At 36.2% G+C, this 12,519-nt stretch overlaps 1 protein-coding gene across 10 annotated transcripts in view; it reads left to right on the forward strand.

The window, feature by feature from the left end:
• The window catches only part of fmnl3 (formin-like 3), a 94,134-nt gene that overhangs the window by 43,550 nt on the left and 38,065 nt on the right, over positions 1–12,519 (forward strand). For 7 of the 10 annotated variants that reach the window (XR_012398286.1, NM_001346154.1, XM_009296930.5 and 4 more), the window contains exons 3-4: positions 967–1,047; positions 3,437–3,513. Coding sequence is in view for 9 of the 10 variants with exons in the window: in NM_001346154.1 (NP_001333083.1) it covers positions 967–1,047; positions 3,437–3,513 (158 nt within the window). In the remaining variant the exon portion in view is untranslated. Of the gene's footprint in view, positions 1–966; positions 1,048–3,436; positions 3,514–8,786; positions 9,007–12,519 lie in introns of those variants that run through there. The other 3 variants (XM_068216723.2, XM_073938247.1, XM_073938246.1) reach the window with 3 other exon arrangements.

Below are 12,519 nucleotides of genomic sequence, written 5' to 3' on the forward strand. Positions count from 1 at the left end.
ATGTTGATCAAAATGTATTATTTTAGTCTCTGTTGAATTGTCTCACCCTCACAACATTTTATGTCTTGTTTATGGCATAAGTTTTTACATGCAACAACCCTCCAGAGTGCACTGTTATATTGACAACATGACTGCATAATTTCACTGTCTTATCTGTACACAATGACAGCAGGACTTGCCTTTCTGATGTCACTGAAACATTCATTGACACAGAAATTTACTTTTGAGAGAAGGGAAACTAAAGATTTTAAGCAAGACTGGCTTTTGCAAAGTTTCATTTCTGATCTGAGAAATATTCCAGAGTGACTGAGTAAAACTGTAATATATTAGCGTTGGGACAACATGAAGTAATTGTGTGGGACTCAGTATTTTTTAGTGTCTCATTGGAAAGTTTTAACAAAAACTGAAAAGTCATTGGCTATTCAACCTCATGTTGTTTCAAAACCCTATAGTAATCCTAAAATTATACATTTTGAGCACTGTCCTGGCCGTTCTTTTACACTATGCATGCAGTTATAATAAATGGGATCTGAAGCTTTCCAGTCCTCATTGTAATTGCATGGAAAGTCTGGTTTGGAATGAGGGTGAGGAAGAGAAGACATTTTCATTTTTAGAAAGAGCTGTCTTTTTCAGTAAACTGACACATCCTGCTAAATACAGGGTCAAGCAGAGAAAATGCACAAGGATGACTTCAAGCACTACATTTCATGCATGTTTTGAGAAACTACTATTTATGATTGTCTAGTGCATCTTTGGCACATCTTTGCTGCTGAAAAAGGGAGTTCATAGTTTACAACAGTAAAACACTTTAAGATTAATGTAAGAGCTTTTTTAAACAAACAACACGAGATGATTAAGAATATGTGTATTCGCTGAATAAAACAGAACATTCATCTTTTTGTTGAAGGTGTTTGATGTTTTCTGTTTGTATATAACACCCCTGTCTCCCTGTCTTCTGTGTGTTAGGAGCGTTTCCAAGTAAAGAACCCTCCCCATACATACATCCAGAAACTACGGGGATATTTAGACCCCAAAGTCACACGCAAGGTCAGTATCATACTCCTGAATGTATGAAAGCAATGTTTATTATCCAAATGGGTTTCATCATGACTTACTATAGTTGACACATACGTTCTACATGAAGCTGTTTCAAAATGTTTAATATGTGGACATTTGTGGAAACGTGATCATCTTTTTAAAGCTTTACTTACTTCCAAAGACCAAAGAAATGGATGAAAAATAATAATAACTCATGCTTGTTTATGAATCATTTATGTATGTGTCTTGTATACCTTAAATTGTGGGAACTGTAAATTTACAGTAATACCAGTAAATCTTGAGGAAAATGGCTCAAAAATCAAAGAATAAAGTATTTTGAAAAAGAAAAAAAGGAAATGCAGATTGTTTGTTTGAATATACAGTCTGTGCAGTAGAAAAATCACTGTAGGTGCATCCCAAATCACATACTTATGCACTATTCTACACCATTTTGTAGTATAAATAGTGTAAGTAGTGCGTACACACTGAAAACTCTAAAAATAATAAGTGCACTTTAATTACTCTGATGATGCACCTATTCAATTGTTAAAAATAGGTGTTGAATGATGGACATTTCTCACACTCAACAGCCGCTGCTTTGCTCACCTAGCGGTGAGAAGGGGTGAAGCTATTGGGCACTCATGTTGGATGACTTTATTTATTTTGGATTGTGAAAACAGTATTCTCCTACGAGAGTGATCATGCCATCTCCCGATGGGGAATGCGGTTAAACTGATGGCAGGTATTATTTGGTACTTTGGTCATTTATTTTATTAATTTGTCAACCGCCAATTGTCGTTAGACAACGGTTTGAATTTCCAACTTAGTAAAAAAACTTTAGTGCATAGTGTGCCATTTGGGATGCAGCTTGTGTTTTCAGGAGGTCCCCATAAAGGAAACTCTACAAGTGTGTATGTGTGTTGCATTTCTTAAATTGTGGGGACCAAATTGAATTCATCTTTATTTCTATAGCGCTTTTACGATGTAGATTGTGTCAAAGCCGCTTCACATAGAAGATTATTGTGAATTGAAACAGTGTCCGTCCAAACAATTAGGAACAATCCAACAATGCGCAGCTCTACAAGTCCTGAACCATGCAAGCCAGTGGCGACAATGACAAGGAAACAACTTCACCAAATTGTTGACAGTGAAGGATAAAAAAACTCGAGAGAAACCAGTCTCTGTTGGGCAGACCATTTTTCCTATGGCCAAACGTCTTGTGCAGAGCTGCAATCTAGTCGCCGGAAGCTGGAGAACGCTGGACATCAGCGAAGATTCGTTTGTCCCTGGAGTCTCACTGGAATCAGACGCATGCTCTCTACTCCTCCATGACCACTAGCAGCTGCTCAGGATACGGCCTGGTCCGGGATTGTGGAAACCTTGGTATCATCTCTTCACAGGTCTTGGATCGCATCAGTGGCACTGCATAATCTCTGAGGTCCTCGGGATGAGTACCCCCAGGTGGAAATAGAGAATAAAGAGAATAATTAGCATACCTGCTGTCCATAGTGCATATAAAAGAGATGCGTGGAGCACATTATGTATCATATACTGCTATGTGATGCATTGAGTGTATGCTTTACTAACAAGATAGGTCATTAATCTAGTTTTGTACTGTGAGAGTGTGTCTGAGCCTCGGACATTATCAGAAAGGCTATTCCAGAGTTTAGAAGCCATAAATGAGAAGGCTCGACCTCCTTTCCTTGGATTTGCTATGGGTACTACCAGAAGCCCTGAGTTTTGAGATCTTTAAGAGTGGGTTGGACTGTAGCGAGGTTGGTTAGATAAACAGGAGCTAGATTATTTAAAGCTTTAAATGTAAGAAGTAATATTTTAAAATCAATATGAAACTTAACATGCAGCCAGTGTAAGGTGGATAAAATTGGGGTGATATGATCATGATTTCTAGACCTGGTAAGAACTCTCGCAGCTGCATTTTTACAAGCTGAAGTTTGTTAATAGAGGATGCTGGGCAACCAGCGAACAGAGCATTACAGTAATCCAGCCTAGAAGTCATAAAAGTATGGACTAGCTTTTCTGCATCTGAGATGGATAGCATACTTCATAACTTGGGGATATTTCTCAGATGAAAAAAAAGGCAGTTTTTGTGACATGGGATATATGATTTTCAAAAGTTAAATGGCTGCCTAATGTGACACCCAGATTTAATGTTTTAATAATTTTAAGAAATTTTAATATTAACATAATGTGGAAAAATAAACTCATTATCACAATATCATTTTCCTATATCAATATTTTTTTGAGACCTAAAATAAGAAAAATAAACTACTTCTACCCTACTTCATTATATTGTGTAAATGAACTGTATTCTGCTGAGCTTGCCATTTTCTTCTGAACATGGCCATAATCATCATCATCATCTTGTCTCTGTGTGCAGAAATTCCGCAGGAGGGTTCAAGAATCCACCAAAGTCTTGCGGGAGCTGGAGATTTCACTGAGGACCAATCACATAGGGTGACTAATTCCTGTCTCCTCTTGTTTAATCCCTCTTCTGCATCTTTGTTTCTTGAGTTGATCTCTATAAAAACCCCTCCCAGCAAACACCATCCCATAATCCTGCAGTAGGGAGTTTATAAGGCTCTGGTATACACACTTTTTCTACATCCCATGATGCTTTGCGTAGATTATGGGAGTATTGTCTGGTTAAAGTGTCAACAATGAAGTGCTTTACAAAAAAGGCAACTTATTACAATTAACAAATGACTTTCAGCATACTGTAAACTACATATAATTATATAATTATACTATAATTCCTTCCATAGCAATATCATTGACTGTTTAATATTACTGTACTCTAACGCAGTTTTCATGACATCTTATTTGTATACAACCGTCGTCAAAATCTTCATCATTTTAAATTGTAATTATTTTTTCCTACAAAATATACTGTATTATTGTACTGTAAAAAAAAACATAAATCAATCATTTCCGTATTTTATGATTCACAAGAGTTTTCCGTTTATTTATTCTGTTATATACAGTTATGAATTGCATAATGGCACCTTGTTAACGGGTCACATAATTCATACATGTAATTAACTGAAAAGTGTGAATGTACCGATATTTTTATGATGTGGGACATTTAAAGAAAATGTTTATTTGATGTATAAAACATCTAAAGCATGAAACTTACTCTACATTTTTATATAAATGAAATAAAAATAATAAATAAATAACCCTTGAATCTTGACTAAGTAATAATGAATAAACAAATAGATAAAAGCTGTGACAAAAATCACAGTTATGTTTAGCTGTACATAATTTGCAGAGTTGTACCAAAGGTCTGTTTTATATTCTGTTATATAGTTAAGATATAACTATTTTAAAGTGCAGTTCCTCTAAACATATAAAAATAAATATTTTACTTTTTGTGTGTATATACAGTATTTATACACACACACACACACACACACACACACACACACACACACACACGCACACATACACACACACACACACACACACATATATATGTACATTCACAGGCCACTTTATTAGGTACACATTACTAGTACCGGATTGGACCATCCAATCTTCTCCAATCTTATCCAATCTTCTAGTGTCTTCTATTGTCCAATTTTGGTGAGCCTGTGTGAAATGTAGCCTTAGTTTTCTGTTTTTAGTGGACAGGAGTGGCAGCCGGTGTGGTCCTCTGCTGCTGCAGCCCATCTGTCTCAAGGTTCATTGTACAACAAGATGCTCTTCTGCACACCTCGATTGTAACAAGTGATTATTTAAGTTACTTTTGTCTATCTCTCAGCTTAAACTATTCTGGCCATTCTCCTCTGACCTCTGGCGTCAACAAGGCATTTGTACCCACAGAACTGCCGATCACTGGATATTTTCTCTTTTTCAGACCATTCACTGTAAACTCTAGAGATGGTTGTGCATGATATCCTAGTAGATCAGCAGTTTCTAAAATACACAGACCAGCCTGTCTGGCACCAACAACCATGCCATCGTCTTGACCATGTCTGCATGCCTAAATGCATTGCGTTGCTGCCATGTGATTGGCTAATTAGAAACTTGCGGTAACGAGCAGTTGTAGCTATTGTAGCAGGTGTACCTAATAACCTAATAAAGTATATATATATTTATATATATATATATATATATATATATATATATATATATATATATATATATATATATATATTTATTTATTGACACAAAAAAAAATATATATATATATATATATTTATTATATACACTATATATATACTATATTATAAATAAACTATATTATATATAGTTTGGCAATTTATTGATTTTTTTTTACCCTGAAATACATGTTTAAATATAGCTTGTAATATGAAGGATGACATTCAATTTGAAAAATATATTTAATTGGAGCCTCATATATATTTTGTATATATTTAAAATATTATTTAATTTTTTTTACATTTAAAATGCATGCAAATTCAAATACATTTTTAAGCATGTAATTAAAATATTATTAACCCTTTTTTCCCCCTTTTTTTACATTAATACCGCATGGGTACTCACATGCTAAAAAAGTTGTATACAGTGCAGGGAACAATAGCACTGCTAGTGGTCTGGCCAGGGAAGCTGTGTTATTGTTTGCCTTTCCCCTGCAAGGAATCACTCTTTCTTTGTTCTTCCTGTTGTAGAAAGCTAGATGCAGTCTTTGCCTGCTGTTGGCCTGTTCTGCCAGCTTCCCTATGCTTACATAGTGCTGTCTATAGACCTCCAGATGGTTTTTATTCATCTCGGCCCTCACACACCACCCTTTAGCAAGCAGGAAGCTGGAGTTGTGTGTGTGTTGGAGAGCCAGGAAGCCTGAAGCATCCAACAATGTAGTGTGTGAAAGGACACGTACACTCATATGCAAACACAGCTTTATAACTCACGTTGATGAGCGCAGACAAAACACTGTCACATGAGGCTGCAGCACAATGAAACACTAGAAATCTGTTCACTGTTTGTATTTTGTAAGGGCACACAGACACAAACTAATGTGTATGAATACAGAAAACAATGTGCTGTGGAACTGTGAAAGCATTTACACACAACTGCGTTAGACAAATGCATGCTTTGTGATGTGCATACAGTATGTGTGGTGCAGTACATCCGTACCAGTAGGATGAAAACATACACACAAAGTAATTACTAACTTTACCGCATTTTTAACCGATTTCTTTTCCTGGTAAAATAAAGGCTATAATAATAGAATAAAATCAACAGTTCAAAGTAGTGATTGAAGTCACCACATAAAAGAAATTGATTTAGTGTTGTTGTTTTTTTTTTTTGTGGTTAAATGTTCAGATTATTCTCTTGTTAGTTGTTATAAATCAGGTTGCATCCTTAGGTATATCATTAGTTTGAATTTATCTTTTTAGTTTAACAGATATTGGTTTAAAATACTGGTTTATTAGGGTTAAACTATTTGGGATCATTGTTTTGTGTCAGCAAACTGTGGCTTTAATTACTTATTTACACTTTTATATATTAATTAGTAGGAATATTTATTTCATTAATATTATTTAATGGAACAGAATAGTTTCTTTTTAAATTTCAAAATGTGTTTTTATATTTTAAATTATACATTTGAAACAACAAACCGTCTTATAATTTAAAGTATTTTTAAATTTTATAACAATTGTATATTTACAAATTTGTTATATAAGTTATAATATGGGGTGACGCAGTGGCACAGTAGGCAGTGCTGTTGCCTCACAGCAAGAAGGTCGCTGGTTTAAGCCTCGGCTGGGTAGGTTGGCGTTTCTGTGTGGAGTTTGCATGTTCTCCCTGTATTTGCAAGGGTTTCCTCTAGGTGCTCCGGTTTCCCCCACAGCCCAAAAACATGTGTTACAGGTGAATTGGATAGGCTAAACTGTACGTACTGTATAAGTGTGTATGAGTGCGTATGGATGTTTCCCAGAGATGGGTTGCAGCTGGAAGGGCATTAGCTGCGTAAAACATGTGCTGGATAAGTTGGTGGTTCATTTCCATCACAGGGAAACATCTATACACACTCATTCACACACATACACTACAAACAATTTAGCCTACGCAATTCACCTGTACCACACATGTTTAGGAATTTGTGGGGGAAACCGGGGCACCCGAAGGAAACTCACGACAACACTGGGAAAACATGCAAACTCCACAAAAAAACAGCAAAAAAAAGCTTGAACTAGCGACCTTCTTGCTGTGAGGTGAACGTGGTAGTCACTGTGCCACCATGCAGGCACTAAAAAATAAAATGGACATCGCAGTTGGCATTTCTGTGTGGAGTTTACATGGTTTCCTCTGGGTGCTCCAGTTTCCCTAACAGTCTATGTGGTATAGGTCAATTGGGTAAGCTAAATTGTCCGTAGTGTATGTGTGTAAATGAGTGTGTATGGATGTTTCCCAGTGATGGGTTGCAGCTGACAGGGCATCTGTAAAACATAGGCTGGATAATGCCTAGTTCAGACTGCGTGATTTTAGCCCTGATTTTGGCTTGCTGACAGGTTTTGAGAAATCGCCGACAAATGCCTGAAATCACAGGCAAATCGCTGCTCGTGCACGTGAGTGACAATCACACAGTATGAACTTTCAAAGACGCGATCTGAGAGAATCGCTGATGAGTCGCCGATGCCTGTGAGATATTTGGCATGCTAAATATCTGGAGCTGTCGGCGATTCAAATCATGCCGTGTGAATTGAGTTTTGACTGAAAATAACATCAGCGATCGCCTACAGCCAATGAGAGAGCAGCTTTCACTTGTGTGTGCGTGTGTGTATACCTGCTGCAGGCCAGCGGGAGGCTTGGGGAGAAGTTAAAAGCGCTCTTTTCCGGTTTATTTGGACCCACGAAAAGGAGGAAAAACTAGTGGGGGTTTGACAGGACTCAGGAGCAACCGTGTCTTTTTGACGTTTCATACAGAAAGAAATTAGTTTATTATCAACGTTGAGGAGAAATGGCTAATTCCCTTTAAACCCAGGTGAGCAAACATGTACATGTTCTACCCCATTAAAGGCTTCTTTCTCATTATGTAGTTAATAACAAAAGATATACTACGTGTTTTTGGCTGTGAGATGTAGTTTGGACGAAGTTGTCTGCGATTCTTCCTATAGTAAAGTCATGCAATGTGAATGTCCCTGTCGCCGATCCATCTTGCAGTGTAAACAAAGCAGTAACGAAACGCTAGCCCAGATAGTCATGCAGTGTGAAAACATCTGTGACATGACTACTTTGAAAATCATGCAGTCTGAACTCGGCATAAGTTGGCAGTTCATTCAGCTGTGGCGACCCCAGATTATTAAAGGTAAGCGGAAAAGAAAATGAATGATTAAACAATATTTTATTACAACAATTTTACAGTTTAAATTATACAGTTAAAATAAAGAATTAAATGAGTTTTTATTTTGTAATAATTTAATATAGTACAAATAATACAAGTTTCAAGTTAATTACAGTTATATGCATTATTAGTTAACATTGTTATAAATAATAACATTTATTTAATAAAAATATACATTAGCATTTTTAGCTTTTTAATATTTATAAGGTCTTTACATTTTACACAATTTTTAACAATTATATAAAAGTAGTCAATTACCTGAATTAGATTAGCAAACAATAGATTCCTAAAAATGCTGATAAAATCTCAGAAAACGCTGTGTTAAAAGTTAATTTTGAATGACTTCCTTTGTCTTCATTGAGAGCCATAAATCACCAATAGACTGATCTCCAGCATTAATATGAGCTGGAGGTAATGTGTTTCTCATTAAAACAAAAGGAAAAGAATAGGCAAGACTTTTTTCGGGGCTGGATGAAACTGAACAGAGTGCTGTTTATTGCATGTGTCCGATGCCTGGCCTCTTTCCGATGTGCTGCTCCTTGCTTTGCCAAGACAATCTGAAATAGCATCTGGCCGGACAGGAAAAGAGTCTGAAGGGGGGCAGGAGGGGGAGGTGCAGACAGGAAGCTGATGATGGAGTGAGTGCACCACCTTTTTAGCTCTTGCTCACTTTTTTTTTGGTCTGTATTTCTCATGCAACTTTAGGAGTCTGGTAGCTTTCTCCACTGATTTGCCCACGACCATTTAAAGGAGACATATTATGAAAGTCTACATGAACCAGAAGTTGCTGAGACTTTTATTTCAGTATGTTGATGTACTTATAAATGAAGTGGACTATTGAGTTGGGCCGGAGCTGTTTTTTTGTGTATCATTCTCTTGTAGCAAACCAACTGTAAAAGGGGCATAGATAAGAATATTGTGGCCGAAGTCATTAAACTGACATCAATGGCCGCTTTGATATCACGACTGACATCCAAACGTGGAAGCGAATAGTCATTTTTTTTGAAGAAGGGTATAAAAGGAGCATCAAGCCAGCTCCAAGTAGGTGGGACTTGAGCTCCAAGCTGGTTTTACAAACCTCCCGGAGTTTTCATTTATTGAATGTCTTATACGTGACATGGAGTCTGTATTAGCAATTTATCCTCTAGTTTGAATTCCTTTGTTCACCATATTTGATGTTAATTGAGAAATCATTTGATGCTTTGTTGTGGAAAAGCCATGAGATAAAATACGTTAAAAAAGGACAATTTTATTTCTTCAATAGAGACGTATAAAATAGATCATTATTTAGATAAATAAACCACATGTAAATTGGACTAGAAAACAAATAAAACAGCTGAAATTCAAAGTCAAAAAGTTGTACACTCCCAGTTAGCCACACCTCCAACCTTACACCTTCCTATTTATTGGCCTTTTGAAAACACAGGCTTATTCTAAAAACGCAGCCCTATATACAGTACATTTCTGGAGATCACAAATTATGTAGCCAGAGCTATGTATGCTGCATTTCATCTTTAAAATGAAAGCTATGGGACTGTATGACGTACCTGCATGTGGACGGCTTTTCCGCTGTCACCAGTTTGTCCGGTAGCTCGACAAGTACGTCTGTGAACTTGAGATGCAGAACAGAGTTGACTGCGACGGCAGGGCAAAGGCAAAGAACGGTTACAGAAAGAGGAAAGACAAAAAAAGAAGCGAAAAAATAAAATAAACAAGTAAATAGCAGGGTGAGAGTGTAGTAAAATCAGTAAATATCAGACTAGGGCTTCTCTTTTTCTGAATTGCTTTTCAAAACACTGCAGTTCGGTTTAAGTAAGGGGGTGGGCGGGTCAATCTGTGCTTTTAAAAATACTATTAGTTGGGTTTAGTGAAGGGGAGGGTGAAGGGATCGCGAAAGGCGGCCTCTGGTGGATTTGCAAAAACTGCAAAAAAACGTAGCTCCTGGGGTATATTGGGCGCTCTCTAAAAACGTATATAGGGGCATGTAATCGGATTGAGCCTGGGTTGTTTTTTCATTAATGTCCACCTACACCAACCCTAAAGCCAGCCTACTTGCGGTTTAAATAACTCCCACTGGAGGTCTCTTGGCTGCAGTGATACCTACTTGTTATATTTTCAGTGAATGACCAAATTTTGATTTCACACAGACTTTAGGATTGATCCAGTAACTTGTTTTGGGACAGCCAATTCAAGTTGTACCAAACCAAATCGATAAAGTTAGCACATTTAAACATCAAACAATTAAACAATTAAGTTAAACTGATTTTGCATAAGTAACAAGCAGCAAAATATTTTTTAGTGTTTATTACATTAAAGTTGCCATGGGTAATTTCTTAATTTCATTTGATTAATGAATAGATTTAATCATATCAAATAATGCAATAGATTTTTAAATTTCAATTTAGATTTTTTTTTTACATTTTATAATTAACGTATTATAATAAAAACATAATTCTTGTTTTAACCCAAGGGAGATCCATGCTGAAAACTCTAGTAAAGCTGCACCTGCCTCTGCTGATGTCTTCAATTGTCTTCTATCCATCAGTGACAGTGTTTTTTTTTAATCTGATCCATTTACAACATTTAGTTGAAAGATTTAATTTCAGTTTGCTGTTTTGTAGCTCAACAATAAAACAAACTACCAAAAAAAAGCTACCTCTCTTCTACGACTGCATGGCGGGCCAAAATACCAAGGGCCAACTTTGGCCCGCCTTCCCTAGCTGGGCATCTCTGCTTTAATAAATGACCTGTGAAGCATTTTTTTTAGCTAAAACATTTTAGGGAAAGCAGAGATTTATTTGACATTTTATGAAAAGGGCATAATATGTGCCTTTTACCAACAGAGAAAGATTCATTAGAGTTTGTGTTTGAGAAGTAAAATGAGAAAGAAGGGGCAGAGAAGAAGAATGCTTGAGTGAATGTTTGCACAGGGGAGGCCATCTAAACACTCGCTCTGTCAGACATTTAACCTCTTCTTTCCAGCTCTGATCTCCACGTTCCTGTACTTTGTGTGCTGGGAATTCCTTTCGTTTTGAGTTCCCCCCCCCCCCCCCCAGAAATCTGGAGCTAAATGAAGGAAATCTAAAACTAGCCTCTATTCTGGATTTTCCATCTCAGGCCTGCCAAGTCAAAGAAGCCTCAAGGTTTAAAAAAAGGCTTTTAAAGGATTTTAAAGTCAACATGAAGCAACCTTGGTGTATTTAATGCAACAAGGTATCGAGCATAAAAGGGGCAGGATTGGATTTTATTCATCAGCATTTGGTTGGATCATGACCATGTGTTGTTACAAACTAAACTTTATTATTAGTTGTGATGGATTGTTTTGTTCCATCTTATAACAAAAGAAGAACATTTGGTATGGTTTTTATGAAGTTAATCTGCTTGTTAAGTCATAATGAAATATGGTTTCCAGGTCCAAGCCACTACTCATTTGAATTGAGAAAATATCTGTTTATGACCACTTTTTAGTCATATCACACATTAAAGTCAATTTTATATAAAATCATGGTGCACACAACAGTCTCTGGATTGTTGCATCACCGACACTAATATTTTAACAATTTACAGTAAAAAAACTTTATCACTTTGTGGTCATCGGATATTAGGCATGGACATATATATTGCGATCGTGATTTTCAAAGGCATTACATCGCTTTGTAAACCTTTATTATTACCATTTGATGAACCTCCCCATACAGTTTGATTTGGATACCTGGAAACCACTTCGTATGACGTCACACCTAAGAAGTAGATATGTCGCAAATAGTATGGAAAATGTTATCAAACCCCTATAAAAATATTAACATTTAATTGAAACTAATATATATACAAATAATCTAAATATTTATGTCTATATACTAATATAATATATGTATTTAAAAAAAACTAACAAAAAAAACTTTTTTGTCAAATACCATTTTAATTGTATAGTTTTATGATTTTTTTGTACATTTATTTATTTTAAACGAATTATTTGTAGTCTACCGTTTCAACCTGGCCCGCATGGTCTTTGTTTTAACCATAAACAAATCATAAAAAGTAAAGCTAAGTCACACACAAATTACCACCTGTCAATCACTTTTTCCGCAGGACTCTAGCATGAATAGGCAGATTGATCTGTGTCATCATAATGGCGTTGACAAACTTGGTTG

This window comes from Danio rerio, chromosome 23 (genome assembly GCF_049306965.1).
Source record: "Danio rerio strain Tuebingen ecotype United States chromosome 23, GRCz12tu, whole genome shotgun sequence".
In the NCBI taxonomy this organism is placed as follows: Eukaryota; Metazoa; Chordata; class Actinopteri; order Cypriniformes; family Danionidae; genus Danio; species Danio rerio.